General features: G+C 36.2%; 1 protein-coding gene and 1 long non-coding RNA gene across 4 annotated transcripts in view; one reads left to right on the forward strand and one right to left on the reverse strand.

Moving 5' to 3' along the window:
• Window positions 1-17,753, forward strand: part of VPS8 (VPS8 subunit of CORVET complex) — a 300,406-nt gene that overhangs the window by 203,800 nt on the left and 78,853 nt on the right. For all 3 annotated transcript variants that reach the window (XM_049709893.1, XM_049709894.1, XM_033403195.2), the window contains exons 42-44: window positions 8,610-8,690; window positions 10,282-10,451; window positions 13,385-13,550. In XM_049709893.1, coding sequence (XP_049565850.1) covers window positions 8,610-8,690; window positions 10,282-10,451; window positions 13,385-13,550 — 417 coding nt within the window. The remainder of the gene's footprint in view (window positions 1-8,609; window positions 8,691-10,281; window positions 10,452-13,384; window positions 13,551-17,753) is intronic.
• LOC125964429 (uncharacterized) overlaps window positions 1-17,753 on the reverse strand; it is a 190,432-nt gene that overhangs the window by 136,419 nt on the left and 36,260 nt on the right. The gene's annotated exons all lie outside the window — the stretch shown is intronic.

Genomic DNA, 17,753 nt, shown 5'->3' on the forward strand with positions numbered 1-17,753 from the left:
CATGCATATAGAGCCCATCCTCCACAACAAGAGAAGCCACTGCAATGAGAAGCTAGCGCACCAAAACAAAGATTAGCCCCCACTCGCCACAACTAGAGAAAGCCCGCGCACAGCAACAAAGACCCAATGCAACCAAAAAAGAAAAAAGAAAAAGAAAAGGTGTAGAGGGAACATATCTCAACATAATAAAAGCTATTTATGACAAACTAACAGCTAACATCGTACTGGTGAAAAGCTGAAAGCCTTTCCTCTAAAACTGGGAACAAGACAAGGATGCCCACTCTTGCCACTTGTATTTAATATAGTATTGGAAGTCCTAGCCACAGCAGTCAGACAAGAAAAAGAAATGTCTTTTTAGACATCCAAATTGGAAGGAAAGAAGTAAAACTGTCACAATTTGCATATAACATGGTACTATATATATATAAAGCCCTAAAGTCTCTACCCAAAAAACATTAGAACTAGTAATGAATTCAGTAGTTTTAGGATACAAGATTAATGTACAGAAATCTTTCACTTTTCTATACACTAATAGTGACCTATCAGAAAAAGAAAGCCCCAAAAAAATCCCATTTAAAATTGCATCCTTAATTTCTCTTTCTGATCTTTCATTGTTAGTGTATAGGAATGCAAGAGATTTCTGTGTATTAATTTTGTATCCTGCGACTGAGCTAAATTCATTGATTAGCTCTAGTAGTGTTCTGGTGGCATCTTTAGGATTTTCTATATATAGTATCATGTCATCTGCAAACAGTGACAGTTTTATTTATTCTTTGCCATTTTGGATTCCTTTTGTTTCTTTTTCTTCTCTGATTGCCGTGGCTAGGACTTCCAAAATTATGTTGAATAACAGTGACAAGAGTGAGCACCCTTGTCTTGTCTTGTTCCTGATTTTAGAGGAAATGCTTTCAGTTTTTCACCATTGAGAATAATGTTTGCTGTGGGTTTTTCATATATGGCCTTTATTATGTTGAGGTAAGTTCTCTCTATGCCCACTTTCTGGAGCGTTTTTGTCATAAATCGGTGTTGAATTTTGTTGAAAGCTTTCTCTGCATCTATTGAGATGATCTTATGGTTTTTATTCTTCAATTTGTTAATATGGTGTATCACATTGATTGATTTGTGTACATTGAAGAATCCTTGCGTCCCTGGGAAAAATCCCACTTGATCATGGTGTATGATCCTTTTAATGTGTTGTTGGATTTGGTTTGCTAGTATTATGTTGAGGATTTTTGCATCTGTGTTCATCAGTGATATTGGCCTATAATTTTCTATTTTTGTGATATCTTTGTCTGGTTTTGGTATCAGGGTGATGGTAGCCTCGTAAAATGAGTTTGGGAGTGTTCCTCCCTCTGCAGTTTTTTGGAAAAGTTTGAGAAGGATAGGTGTTAGTTCTTCTCTAAATATAGAGAAGAATTCTGGTAGAATTCTGCTGTGAAGCCATCTGGTCCTGGACTTCTGTTTGTTGAAAGATTTTTAATCACAGTTTCAATTTCATTATTTATGAGTTTTCTGTACATAATTCCAAAAGGCACATGCACACCAATGTTCATTGCAGCACTATTTACAGTAGTCAGGACATGGAAACAACCTAAATGTCCAATGACAGATGAATGGATAAAGAAGATGTGACTCATATATACAATGGAATATTACTCAGCCATAAAAAGGAACGAAATTGGGTCATTTGTAGAGATGTGGATGGACCTAGAGACTGTCATACAGAGTGAAGTAAGTCAGAAAGAGAAAAACAAATATCGTATATTAATGCATATATGTGGAATCTGAAAGAATTGGTATAGTCGCTCTTATTTACAAAGCAGAAATAGAGACACAGATGTAGAGAACAAACGTATGGATACCAAGGGGGAAAGGAGGAGGTGGGATGAATTGGGAGATTGGATTGACATATATACATTATTGATACTATGTATAAAATAGATAACTAATGAGAACCTACCGTATAGCACAGGGAACTTCACTCAGTGTTCTGTGGTGACCTAACTGGGAAGGAAATGCAAAAAAGAAGGGATATATGTATATGCATAGCTGATTCACTTTGCTGTACAGTAGAAACTAACACAACATTGTAAAGCAACTATACTCCAATAAAAATTTAAAAATAAATAAAATTGCATCAAAAAGAATAAAATAAGAATAAACTTAACCAAGGTGAAAGACCTATACTCTGAAAAATATAAAGCATTGATGAAGGAAATTGAAGAGGATACAAAGAATTGCAAGGATATCCTGTGTTCTTGGATTATAAGAATTAATATTGTTTAAATGTACATACTACCCAAAGCAACCTACAGATTTAATGCAGTCCCTGGCAAAATACCTACATTTCTAAAACAATTTATTTAATTAATTTATTTATTGGCTGTGCTGGGTCTTCATTGCCACTCCCGGGCTTTCTCTAGTTGCAGCGAGTGGGGGCTACTCTCCGTTGTGTGCAGGCTTCTCATTGTGGTGGCTTCTCTTGTTGCAGAGCACAGGCTCTAGGCACGTGGGCTTCAGTAGTTGTGACACACGGGCTCAGTAGTTGTGGCTCGCAGGCTCTAGAGCGCAGGCTCAGTGGTTGTGCCACATGGGCTTAGTTGCTTCACGGCATGTGGGATCTTCCTGGACCAGGGCTTGAACCCGTGTCCCCTGCATTGGTAGGCAGATTCTTAACCACTGCACCACCAGGGAAGTCCCACCCACAACGTTTTTCACAGGACTAGAACAAATCTAAAATTTATTTGGAACCACAAAAGACCCCAAATTGCGAAAGCAATCTTGAGAAAAAAGAGCAAAGCTGGAGGTGTCGCACTCCCGGACTTCAGACTATACTGCAAAGCTGCAGTAATCAAAACAGTGTGATACTGGCACAAAAACAGATGTGTGGATAAGTGGAACAGAATAGAGAATCCAGAAATAAACCCACGCAACTACAGTCAATTAATCCACGACAAAGGAGACAAGAATATACAATGGAGGAAAGACAGTCTACTCAGTAAGTGGTGCTGTGAAAAATGGCCAGCTACATGTAAAAGAATGAGATTAAAACATTTCCTCACACCATATACAAAAATAAACTCAAAATGGATTAAAGACATAAATGTAAGACCTGAAACCATAAAACTTTATAGCAGAGAACATAGGTAGAACAAAACACTTTTTTTTTTTTTTAACATCTTTATTGGGGTACAATTGCTTTACAATGGTGTGTTAGTTTCTGCTTTATAACAAAGTGCATCAGTTATACATATACATATGTTCCCATATCTCTTCCCTCTTGCATCTCCCTCCCTCCCACCCTCCCTATCCCACCCCTCCAGGCTGTCACAAAGCACTGAGCCAATATCCCTGTGCCATGCGGCTGCTTCCCACTACAAAACACTTTTTGACATAAATCTGAACAATGTTATTTTGGATCTGTCTCCTAAGGCAAAGAAATAAAAGCAAAAATTAAAAAACGGGACCTAATTAAACTTAAAAGCTTTTCCACAGCAAAAGAAACCATCGACAAGAATAAGTACAGACTTTCTTTTTTTTGACTCTCACCTTCACATAGGCTTGTCCCTCTAGACGTGAGTTCCATCTTGTTTGCTGCTTTATCTCCACCACCTAGCAGGGTGCTTGGAACATAGTATATACTCAGTAAATATTAGTTGGCTCAACCATCTAACGTCTCTGAGTAGTCCTCTGCAGTTTATAAAGCACTTTTGTGTTCTTTATCTCCTTTATCTCTGTGTACATTATGCTGGGGAAGTAGTGGTATCCTTGTGGTTCTCAAGAGGAAAGTGGCATTCAAAAAATTAAATAATTTGCCCAGTTATTAAGTGGGAACATTAACCTGGGTCTTCTAACTCCAAACTTTCGGCCTTCTGTACCTAACACCAACCATAGTGTTTTTCATATCTACCTCACTTTATCAGGTCTCTTGGGGAGAAGATATTTAGATGCACATTTATTTAGATGCATAATTGCTCAGATATTTACAGTTTTTCCAGAAGAGATATTCACCTGATAAGAGGTTCTCAAAGATCTTCCTGACCTCTAAATATTTATTCAAACTGATACTTGGGACCTGAATTATACAGGTTTCTTTCAGGAACATTAGGTGATAAGTTAATATTTTTAAGGGACCATATTTATGTTATATACATTCTGCACTGCTGGCTCTTACAGATCTTCGCTCTATGGGGAAAGTAATGTTTGGCTTCTGAGAAGCTGCTCATGACTGTTATATGGAAGGAATTAATACAAATGATTTATATGCTAACCTGCTGTGGGCATTATTCATATTTTAAAGTAATGCTTGATTAGTAAAAATTTTAATTTTATAGCAAACCACATACATGATACAATAAGTATCAGAAATCAATAGGGATATTGCCATTTGCAACAACATGGATGGACCTAGAGAATATTACACTTAGTGAAGTGAGTCAGACAGAGAAAGACAAATACTGTATGATATCACTCCTATGTGAGATTCTAAAAAAATAATACAAATGAATCTACACACAAATCAGAAACAGACTCACAGACATAGAAAACAATCTTATGGTTACCAAAGGGGAGAGAGGAGGGGAGAGGGACAAATTAGGAGTATGAGATTAACAGATATAAACTACTATATATAAAATGAATAAACAACATGGATTTACTGTATAGCATGGGAAATTATATTCAATATCTTGTAATAACCTATAATGGAATATAATCAGAAAAAAAATAACTGAATCACTATGCTATGCACCTGAAACTAACACAGTATTTTAAATCAACTATACTTCAATTTAAAAGAAAGAAAACAATGGGGAAAAAAGTGCTCATCACATGTTTTTTAGTGTGCTTTTTAAAAAACAAGTTTATTTGAAGTACCTATATGTGCTCTTCTTTTGTAGTTTACGAACAAGTTAAAGAGAAACCTCAGCAGTTATTTATTGCTGAAGAATCCAGCTGACATATTTGGAAAATAATTTGAAAAGCTAGTGTATTGTGTACATGCTGTGCCAGAAGCCTTGAGCTCCCTTTTGCGTTGTATAATTTATATGTTGTCCCAGCATGAGGTTATTTTCATGATTTTGCTTTTAAAGTATGCATATTAAAGTGAAATGTACTGATATAAATATAGACATGACCTATAAAGATTTCTTCCTTTTCCCAGAATTTAACATTTTCAAGACCTCTTTATTCCCCAAACCACCCTGTTATAAACAAGTGTCAGAAGTTTTCTGTGCTAGAGCTATGTTCATGTGTATTGTGTATGTGTGGACGTGTTAGAATAGCTATTACAACGTGTTTATAATAAAGTATTACACTCTCCATTGATACTTTGAGAAGTAAATGTATTTACTAAGAGCTTGACCAAAAACATAATTGAGTGTAAGTTCAGAAGCATTAACATGGTTCTGTTTTTATGCAAAGAAAATTAAAAGATTATCTTGTGAGTATATGGCCTGAGTTGTTCTGGTAAAGAGTTAGTCTGAGATATCTGTGGTCTTGTCTTTTGCAAATGTTCTGCGCATGTTTCACAGGTATCTTTAGCTTAGTGAAACAGATTTCCCCAGTAAATTTAAGTGATCTGTTCAAGCCCAAAGTAAACTTGTTAATTAGTAAACAAATGTGTAGTTATTCTCTACCTTTGGTTTCTTCAGCATAACCTCAGCATCAGGGACCAGGAACCTATGGCAGATAATCTGGTGCTGCTCTTGACCAGCTAAAAGTACTGAAAACTGATCTTATTTAGAAACCACATCTATCCAGTCTTTAAGAAACAACATCAGAGCATAGAAGAGAGAAAAACAGCAAGTCCTAAGACTATGTTGTAACAAGTGCAGGAACGCAAATTTCTTCTCACACTTCTGAACCTGTCTCCTAAGTTTTTCTTGCTCCACAGTCTTTTTTTTTCTTCTTAACATCTGAACTCACAGTTACTGTACCAAGATTTTAATAATCCCTACTCCCTTATAAGTAGCCAGAAATGTTACCTATATTTTCCAGCATACATTAGTTTATCATGTAGTTATTCATATTTGTTACTCATCTAGTAAACATTAATTTATTATTTAGTTTATTAGCTTATGTGTCCATCTTTGGGAGACCAGTGTAGTGTTATTTAAAAACATAGTTTCTGAAGTGCCTAGATTGAAATCCCAGCTTATCTGCTTAATAGTGTTGCGTTCTTAGCGAATTTTACCTAACCTCTCTGAGCCTGAATTTCTTCATTTATAAATGTTCTGGAAGGAATTCAGTGATGTGGTATATATAAAATGCTTAGCATTGTACTTGGCGTGTGCTATGCAGTTAATAAATAGCAGCTACCTTTATCATTACTGTATAGTTGGATTCCCCTATTTAGCATGGAAGAGACATTTATGTCATATATAGCCTCACGTTACAGTAAAGTAATAGACTTGACATACACATTTATTAGCAAATTTTTATAATTCCCAACCTAGCCAAAGGTGCAGTAAAATGGGCGCACAAATGTGCTGATGGAGATAGAAATTGCATAATACAACTTTTTGGTAGAGCAATTACGCACTACAGTTGACCTTGAACAACGTGGGAGTTAGGGACGCTGACCCGCCTGCTCAGTCGAAAATCCATGTATAACTTTTGACTCCCCCAGAGCTTAACTACTAATAGCCTACTGTTGACTGGAAGCTTTACTAGTAACATAAACCGTCGATTAACACATATTTTGTACATTATGTGTATTGTTACTGTGTTCTTATAATAAAGTAAGCTAGGGAAAAAAAAAAGTTATTTAAAAAATCATAAAGAAGAGAAAATACATTTACAGTACTTACTATATTTATCAATAGCCTAAGTTTACATCATCTGTTTACAAGATGAATTGTCTGTCAGTACCTACATCAATATTATCTTATATGATACAAAACTCAGTTGATACTATATGTATTACTAACACTAGACATTAAAAATGAAAAGATAATGTGAAAAAAATTCATATTTACAGGTATGACAATTCATGCATTAAAACAAAGAAGCAGCAATATGATTGTCTTACGGTAGCCTAGTGTAATCAATACGATTGCTTCACGGTAGCCTAGCCAATACAGTAATGAATGAATTGTTATAAAATTTTTATGGCATTAAAAATTTTTATGATATTATAGTCATATTCATAATACAGTGTTGGAACATTGTTAACTTTTTTTAAAAAACATCCTACCTGTGACGATAGGCTGATACACAGTTTCTCCAATTACAGGAGAGACAGAGAGGGAGAGGGAGAGGGGCATACTATACAGTAATGTAATTCTTTAAAAGCAAAGTTATAAAACAGTAAGAAAACTAACAGATTATTAATTTTATATTAAATATCATTCACCTTATGCCTATGTAAGAATAGATTAGTATCTACATATATCTTACGCATTCATGACAACCCTAATTTTTTCGATATTTCTTGGCTACATGGTTCATCTTTGAGTTTTTTCATATTGCAAATCTGAAAAAGCTTTTCCTATATATTTATTGGAAAAAATCTGCATATAAGTGGACCTGCTCACTTATAACCCGTGTTATTCAAGGGTGAAGTATATATATCAATACCCATAAAAATACTTTGAGTCTGTAATTCATCCCCTTTCTTGAAATCTCCTCTTAAGAAAGACTCAGAGATTCAGACCAAAATTTACAGCCACTAGCATAATAGTGAGTAGGACTTAAATGTGGGTTATGGGGAGGGAAACTTAAATCCCTGACAACAGAGAATGGTTGAATAACACATGGCATTTTCACATGATTCATACTCTTACTATTACAAAGTATTTGATAATATGGGAAAATGCTCACAACATACTATTTAAGAAAAAAAAAGTTACGAAAGTATTGTGTGAAATACTCAAATTTTGTACACTAAGAAATAACATCCCTCTCTCTACTTCCCAAGAAATAAGACTGGAAGAATATATCTCAAAAAATCAAGTGTTTATCTCCAGGTGGTTGGATTTCAGTTCGGTTTTATTTTTGTACACATCAGTGTTTTTCAAATTGTGTACAATAAACAAGTTGACATATGAAAAGCAATGGAGGGAAGATTGGGTGTCTAGGTATCTGTTGTTTATCAGTAGTGACTTTATTGAGAAAAGCTTTGGAAAACTGAAAGTTGCTTGGATTCAGAAACTCATCTCCTAAACTGATGTAACTTAGTTGGCTTGGACCAGGAGGTGGACAAATGTGGGTCACAGCGGGAGTTGGACAGATTCTGAGTATTCATGAGTACTTTGGTTTTAATGAAGCAGGTAAATAAGAGCTCAAAAGGGGATAAGTGATGTTTAATAAGAAAGAAAGGAAGCTTGCTGCAGAAACAAAACCAGAGTGAAATTTAATTAGACTTGCAGAGACAGTTGTTAAGCAAGGGGCTTGGATCATTTAAATTTTATTTATTTTTCCAAAATATTTTTGATGGCCTGAGGAGACCAATGTGCATTTCCAGCAGAAGGTTCATGGAAGAATAAATATTTTGTGACTGTAGACAAAATACTGAAGAGTATTTGGCTTTTTCAGGTAACTTATATTTTAAAGTAATTTTAAAATAGCAAGAATAGAATTATAATTTTTTGCAACTTTTTTCTAATTAGGACCCAGTTTATGGAAAAGGAAAACTTGGAGAAATCCAGGGACTTATTCTGGGAATGTTGGATACCTTTAGCTATGAACAGGTAAGCTACTTTCTATTTCTAAGCCCATTCTAAGGTAGAAAGAAGCTATTCTTTTTTCTTTGCACCTATACTTTTTCTTTAAAAATTACCATCTGTTTAGTGGAAGTTTGATAGACTGAAGTGTATGGCTTTTTAATTTTTAAATTTCTCTTGACCTTAATTAATTAATATATATTTTATATACACATACACATATATTCTGGAATGTGGAAATGCATCAAGTTTGGATTCATTTTATTCTTTTGATTCATTGGCAGTGGGACATATAGTTTTTTTTCCAAATAAAAAATGTAAGATACTTTCTTGGAAAGTAATGAAATGCAAAGATATAACTCATTGAAAAGGAAGCATGAGTATAGAAAAATTGCAAGATAAATTAGTGTTCTTTTAAACATTCTGAAACAGATAATTGCCACTAACCAAAAATGGTCATTAGTCTTTCCTTAACCCAAAACTGCCTATAGCTTTAATTCTCAGTAAGAGCCAGCTTGGTATACAGATTTTTTTCTTCATGTACTTCAAAGTGACTCATGAAGCCACCTAGGAAAAGTGCCACTTAGGCATGTTAGATACACTGTCTGCTTTTTTAGTAGAAGAAAAAGAAAAATTTGGGTGATAAAGATTTTCTTAGGATGTTATAAGAATTGCAGTTTTGCTAAATAAGCATAGCCCAAGGAAGCTGATCCCCCTTCAGGCACAGACTCCATGGCGGCAGAAGGAAAGCTGAGTGCAAGACAGAAATTTTTTGTGAACTTTGGAAGAGGAGGAAAAGATGGGGTTGATTGGAAAGAATTAAAACAGACCATTAGAACTGAAAGTTCTGCGTTATAGATAAAGTTAAAGGACCAGGCTGTGTAGCAAGGAGGATGGGCAGTATATCTTCCCCTTTGGGACTGACAGAAAAGAACCCAGCTGCATACTGAAGTAAGTAAACAATAGTTTATAAACACAGAGAGCCTTAAAATGACTTGATGTGATAGCTGTGAAATAACTTTATGTGACTTAATGACAGATGTCACAGTCTTGAGTAGATTCAAATGGCTTAAAAGTGCTGATCAGGAAACAGTGATCTCTCTGCCCAAGGGAGATGAGAACGGAGTAATGGCCATTAGCTTTTCCAGTGAGAGGTTACTGTGAAATATCGCCATGGATGCAGTTTCTATTTAAAAATCAGGGATTTTTTAAAAATTATTTGTTACAACACAACTTTGAGCCATTCAGAGAGAACTCATTATATAAATGTAATAAATAAGTAGATTTGGGTTTATCTAGTCATCTGAAAGCCATCAGTACTGAATTAATCCACAGAATGGCAGAGCACACATTTCTCAGTAGTAACTGGTGAGAGCCTTTTAATAATTATTTTGAGAATCTTGATGTATGCACTTATCAATACCCTGCACATTAAAGTTAACCACTTAAGTTTGGGGTGTTTTGATGTTTATTTGATCAGTTTTATGCCTTTATAGTATATTCCAATTCAATTGTGGTTAAAAATGAAACAAGTGCTATTTTCCACTCATCTCCTCTGTCTCTTTCACTTTATGAACAATTTTTTATTTGGCTTATTTTTTATTTTGGTCTTTCATAGACCCTGCTGGAAACAACGACTAGCCTTCTAAACCAAGATCTCCATTGGTCATTGTGTAACCTGAGAGCTTCAGTCACCAGAGGACTGAATCCCAAGCAGGATTACTGCTCTATTTGTTTGCAGCAGTACAAGAGACGCCAAGAAATGGCTGATGAAATTATTGTCTTTAGGTAAGAAAGGGAAGGAAATGTGACACATATGGTGTATGTGCGTGTATGGTATTGCCAGGCAGAAATACGCGTGGACACACAGCCCCAGTCAATCGTTCTGCCAGTGAACAAAACAAGGCAAAGTTCTTGCCCTTATAGACCTTACATTCTGCATGGGAGTCAGGAGGAAAGGGTGTTAGGGTGGTCAGGCGGTAAATAAATACAGAGTAATAAGAGCTATGGAGAGAAATAAAACACAGGGTAAGGGGATGTAAAGAAGAAGCATTCAGGGTGAGAGTACTATTTTAAGACACTATAATGAGGAAAAACATGTCTAAGGAAGTGACATTTGAGCAGAATGAGAGAGGTAGGAGTGAAGGTTCAGAATATATTTTAAGGGAAGTGTTAACTTGGTGATGTATTAGATGTGAAGTGAGAGGGAAAAACATCTTCGGCCTGAGCTACTGGATGAATGTGGTACCATCCTCTAAGATGAGAAGGAACAGGTGTGAGGAGCTGGGGAAATCAAGAGTCTTGTCTTGGAGATGTTAGGTTTGAGATGCCCTTTAAACATTCAAGTAGGAATGTCAGGTAGACAGTTATTCTAGTCAGAGACATGTCCTGGAGATATAAATTTAGAAATCATCAGCATGTAAATGATATTTAAAGCCACAGTACAAAGAGAAAGGAAGTTTAGTGCAAAAATGGAAAGTTTGATCTCAGGAGGAGACAGCTCATCCAGAATATATGGATAGAGGCAATATAAGATGGACTCTGGAGCCAGACTTTAAATCTTGAGTTCAAATCCTGACTCTGCCACTACTAGCTATGAGACTTTGACAAGTTATTTCATCTCTTTACATCTTAGTTTCTTCATCTGTAAATTGGGATCCTACTTGATAGGGTTTCGTGAAGATTAAATGAGGTAATTTACATAAGATACTTGTAACCATGCTGACATATAGTAAGCACTATATAAGTGTTGGCTTCTGTTATTACAGATACAGGAAGATTGGTAGATTTGGTGGTTGGAAGAGGAAGTAGTTTTCATCACACAAACAGCCCATTCATTCAACAAGTATTTATTGAGCACGTACTATATGCCTGGTACTGTTCAAGGGGGTAGGGTACCACATGAACAAAACAAAGGTTCTGCTTTTACAGAGTTTACACTCTAGTGAAAGAGGCAAACAGACAAGTAAAATGCCAGATGGTGACTAACACGGAAAAAAATAAAACATGTTAAGTGAGATATATAGCCTTTGTGGGGAAAGATATTTTATGAAGAGTGGTCAGGGAAAGCAACACTGTTAAGGTGATTATGGACAGACAATTTAAAAATTAATTAATAAAAAAGTAATAATTACCATGAATAAAATAAAACATGGTATAGAGGAGAGAGAACGTTGGGAGCTACTAATTTATAAAGAGTTATTAGGGAAGTTTAAGTAACATTTGAGTAGAGACCTAAAGGAAGTGGCCATGCAGTATCAGGGGGAGAGTGCCCCAGACAGAGGATCATCAAGTGCAGAAACCATGATGCAGGTGCTAGGCATACTTGATGGGTAGTGAAGGGAGCAGGCTAGTGTTGCCTGAGCAGAGTGAAGAGAAAATATAAGAGATGACTTCAGCGGCTAAATCATGTAGGAACTGGGTCATTATAAAGAGTTAAACTTTTGCTCTGAGATGAAAAGCCATTGGATGTTTTTGAGGATAGCGTTGACATGATCTGACCTCTGGCTTAAGGATCACTTTGACTGCCGTGGTGAGAATAGACTGTAGAAAGCCAAGGGTGAAAATAGAATGACCAGTTAAGCTATTGCAGTAATCCAAGTGAGAGATGGCCCAAGATGATTGTAATGAAGTAAGCAGTGGTGGGATTCTGGATATATTCTGAAGGTATAGCTGATAAGATCTGTTTATAGTTTGTATATGAGGTGTGAAAGAAAGAATAGTTTTTGGCTTGAGAAACTAGAAGAGTGTAGTTGCCATTATTTAGATGTGGAAGGTTGGATGAGAGCATGCAGTGGGGGTGGAGTGGGGTGGAAATCAAGAATTTAGGGCATGTTAAATTTAAGATGCCTAGTAAACATCCATAGTAGAGGTCTTGAGACAGGTAGATGAGGTTGAGGAGAGAAGTCTGGGCTGAAGGTATAAGTGTGGCAGTCACCAGCATGGAGGTGGTATTTTAAAGCTGTGGAACTGGAAGTAATCACTAAAGGAGCAAGGATGGCTATAGAAAGAAGAGTATAGAAGAGAAAGACTACAGAAGAGAAAGGATGGATGGATGGATGGTTTTATATATATATATGTGGGGGAGGATAGAGAAAAGGAAGATTATAAAGACTATCGAAGAGAAAAGGATTGGTGTCTGAGGTGGTCCAAGATTTCAGGTTGGAGAAATGAGGAGGAATCAGTGAAGATGACTTAGAATTATACTCAACACTCATTTCTGGAAGGCTTATTTGGTAATTTAGTGTATTCAGTAGGGAATTTCTTCATAGGAATAATGTTAGAATTTCCTGTAACACTGACATTTTTTAAATGCTTATTAATCAAATCATGACTCTTGAATTTGATGAGGCAGACCACTCATGTTATTATCAAATTACTTATATAATTATGATTTTCCCCAATTGACTTTTTTTCAAACTGTCTAAAAATGTTTCATAGTTTGAGAAATTAACGGAAGTTCAACTCATCCCCTGGTGGTTTGTAATCAGAACTGTGATGCTGTTCATGCTCATAACTTAAGTGCGCAAATACGTGGGTCTGGATTTTAAAAAAGAGAGGACAGCAACAAGTAAATCCCCTTCCTTGTTTCTTAACCTATACCCCATCAGTGCATTTCAGCTTACTGGAAATATTTATCACTTTTAAATACGCTCTAACACAACTTAGGTTTATGATTTTATGATAATGAAAAGTGTCAATTCGTTGCCTTCATTTTGCAGCTGTGGCCATTTGTATCACTCATTCTGTCTGCAAAGCAAGGAGTGCACCATAGAAATTGAGGGGCAAACAAGATGGACGTGCTACAAATGCAGCTCAATTAACAAAGTAGGAAAGTTGAGTGAAAATTCATCCGAAGTTAAAAAGGGAAGAATAACCCCATCACAGGTAAGACTTGTTTTCATGGCAAGATGCAGATGGTCTTTTCTTAACAATGTCTTTTAGGCCTGGCCTCATTTTTTTTCAGGTCCTATAGGCCTCAGCACATTTACTTAATTTGCTGTTTCCTGGTCCTTCCTCTATGCCACCCTATCCTGTAGTTGACCTTAACATCACATAGTGAAAAGTTGGACCTGTTGCTTTTTTCTCTTTGTTTTATCAGCTTTCAGTGTTAAGTCAAAATCAGACCCAGGGAAAAAAAACCCTGACCTAGCTTCTCCTAGGTAACAGTTGACAGAATTTCTACACTCCAGTGATAGGCATTAGTTTATATATTCATCCAATAGATAATAGAAGTGTGTGCCAGGCACTGTGCTAAGTGCTGGGGATACAATTATAGACAGGACATTTGTCTTTTAGAGTTTATGACCAATGAAATTATAAACAGATTTTCAGAAAGTGTTCTTAAGTTCTTTCTGACACTGAATAGTTGGTGTCTTTTCCATCATCAGTTCTGACACCAATTCTGTCAGTTCTTTGGATACCAACTGGATGTCCAATAATGCAATTAAATTCTGACACTAACCACCAGGAATTAGCATCAGACTCCACAGGTTTAAAGGTTCATTCCCATAAGACTGTCCTCACTTCAGACAACAGTTACAAATGGGGTGCCCAGATTACATGCTCTTCTATCTGACTTACAAATTTAGGGGCCCCCATGACCCACTCCCCCAGGTTTGATAATTTACCAGAACAACTCATAGAACTTAGGAACGTACTTTACGTTTACCCATTTATTATAAAGGATACAACTCAGGAATAGCCATATGAAAGAAGTGCATAGGGCAAGGCATGGGGGGAAGAGGGTGCCCGAAGCTTCAGTGCCCTCTCTTGGCATACCATCTTCCCAGTATATCAATGTGCTCACCAATTCAGAAGTTCCTTGAACCTCAGCATTTAGGGTTTTTTATTGGAAGTTCCATTACATAGCCATGATTGATTAATTCACTGGCTGTTAGTGATTAGACTCAATATCTAGCCCCTCTTTCCTCCCCATACATGGGATTGGGGGAAGGACAGGGAGGGGAGAACTGAAAGTTCTAACCCTCTAGTCATGGCTTGATCTTTCTGGTGACCAGCTGCCGTCCTGAAACTATCTAGGGGTCCCCAGGTACCAGTCATCTCATTAGCATTCAAAAGGCACTCTTTTCACTCAGGAGAGTCCAAGAGTTTTAGGAACTACAAGACAGGAACCAGGGACAAAGACCAAATAATATTTTTTATTATACCACAAGTACTTACAGATGAACTGTGCCATAAGAGCAGATAATGAGTAGACCTAATCTAGACATGAGAGGTCATGGAAGACTTCCTCAAAATGCCATGTTAGCTGCCTCTGAAGGAAAAAAAAGAAGATAAAGTTTAAGCGCAAGGGTAGGCAGGAGGAGGAGTATTCCAGTCAGGGAACAATATATAGAACAAAGAAAGCATCTCTGCTGGAACTAGGAATTGAGTATGATTGGATCTAGAGGGTGAAAGAATGGTATTAAATGAAATTAGTAGGTAAACAGGGACCATATTAATTATTTTTATGTTTGTGGTAAAGAAACAGGAAGACATTGAAGGGCTATAAAGAAGGAATGATATGATATGATCAAAATAGTATTTTTTTTTTTCAGAATAGTACTTTTAAAAGAACTGCAGTGCAAAAAATGAATTGAAAGGGAAACAAGAATGGATGTAGGGAGACCAAGAATATTGAAATAATTTTGAGGAAAGGAATGGTAACTTGTACTAGGATGGTGGAAGTTGGGATGGAGAAAAGAGTACATATTTGAGATGTGTCTGAGATGAGTACAAAAAATCAAAATAATTAATATGGTCCCTGCCTACCTCACTAACTTCATCTCATACCACTGTCTTTCACCTTCTAGATTCAATTATGCTCAAGTTTTAGTTCTGTACTCTTTTCTGCTTTACAGCAGAGATCCTATATTTGAGAGGTAGAATTATCAGGACTCGGTGATAAATAAATTGGTTGGTGGGGGAGACAAGACAGGGAGGAGTCAAAGATAACACCCAGATTTCTTGTTTAAACTCAAATGGATGGTGGTACCATTTACTGAGATGGAAAAAATGAACAAAGAACATATTTGGGAATAAGACAAAGAATTCATTTTTGGAGTTAGAGCTGTCTGCAGGACATACAGGTAAAGATGTTCAATATGTTTCTGGATTGAAAATTTTATTAGTCATCCAGAATGCTTCCTTGCTTGCATTTAGGAAAGAAAAAACAGGTCCTGTGATTTCTAGAATCTTTCCAAGCTGAATTCAAATGCAGATGGGGGAATCTTATTTATGCAGATACTTAAGGCTTTACATCTTAGGGCACTTAAGTGTTTTTTTTGTTTCAGTTACATTCTGTTGATAAATAACTTGTGATTACATGTGTATTATTGCCTGGATATTACCAATTAGATGTTTTTCTTTCTTCCTAGGTAGTCCTCAGAGGCTAAAATAGACTTTTTTCCTTTTTTTTAAAAACACAATTTTATATGCAATTATGTATTTTAATACATAATTTATAAACAGTAAAATTCACTTTCTGCAAGTTTTGGCAACCACCTTTACAGTCAAGACATAGAGCAGTATCATCACCTCCCTCAAAAGTCCCCCATAGCTCTTTGTAGTCAGCCTTTTCCTCCACCCTCCAATCCCTGGCAACCACTGATCCATTTGGAGTTAATTTTTAATAGCATGTGAGATAAGGATTGGGGTTCTTTCTTTTGCATATGGCTATCCATTGAATTGCCTTTGTACCTTAGTCAAAAATCAATTGACCATGTATATGCGGGTCTATTTCTAGACTTTCTATTCTGTTGCATTGATCTATGTATCTATCCTTGCTCCAATACTGTGTCTTTATAGTAAATCTGGATATCAGGTAGTGAGTCCTCAAAGTTTGTTCTTCTTTCTAACATTTGGCTATTCTACTTTTGCATATAAATTTAAAAATCAGCCTGTCAATTTCTACAAAAAAGAACTCATTCTTGGATTTTATTGGGATTGTGTTGAATATCTAGATCAACTGGGGAGGGTTGACATCTTAGTGATATTGAGTCCAATCCATTAACATGGTATAGCTCCCACTTTATTTAAATCTTCTTTGATTCATTTCATCAGTGTTTTATAGTTTTTGGCATATAAATCTTGTGGTAGTTTTGTAAGATTCATTTCTAAGTATTTGATGACTTTTGATGCTATTATATATTTTACTGTTTTATATTTCTTTTTTTTTTAATTTGGCTGCATCAGGTCTTAGTTGTGGCACATGGGATCACCATTGCAGCATGCGGGATCTTTTGTTGAGGCGTGTGGGCCCTTTGTTGTGGCACACGGGCTCCAGAGTGTGCAGGCTCAGTAGTTGCGGTGCTCAGACTCTCTAGTTGTGGTGCATGGGCTCTAGAGCACGTGGGCTCAGTAGTTGCGGTGCGCGAGCTTAGTTGCCCCACGGCATGTGGAATCTTAGTTCCCTGACCAGGGATCGAACCCACGTCCCCTGTATTGGAAGGCAGATTCTTAACCATTAGACCATGAGGGAAGTCCCTGTTTTATATTTCAGTTTCTAATTGTTCATTCCTAGAATATAAAAATACAATTTATTTTTGCATGTTGATCTTTTATCTAGTGACCAGTGCACCTTACTAAGCTTACTTATTAGTACCAGTACTTTTTTGTAGATTCTTTGGTATTTTATACATAGACAATCATATCAAATGCAAATAATGACTGTTTTATTTCTTCGCTTCCAATTTTATACCTTTTATTTCTTTTTCTCACCTTGTTGCATTGGCCTCCAGTACAGCGTTGAATAGGAATGGTAAGAATAGACATCCTTGTCTTGTTACTGATCGTAGGGAGAAAGTATTCAGTTTTTCATTATTAAGTATAATGTTAACTGTAGGCTTTTTGTGTGTAATCTTTATATCATGTTTAGGACGTTTCCTTTTATTCCATATTTTGTTCAGGATTTTTTCCATGAAAGGGTGTTGAATTTTGAAGACATTTATACTACATTAGTTGCCGTGTTCCCACGTCCCCACACCTCACACAAGAAAGACAGAAATCTGTTTCATTGACTTCCTGCCTGCCTGCTCTCAGAGCATCGAGAAGAGGGAAGTTATTTTGAAATTGGATCTATATGTCAAA

Source organism: Orcinus orca, chromosome 5 (genome assembly GCF_937001465.1).
Source record: "Orcinus orca chromosome 5, mOrcOrc1.1, whole genome shotgun sequence".
NCBI lineage: Eukaryota > Metazoa > Chordata > Mammalia > Artiodactyla > Delphinidae > Orcinus > Orcinus orca.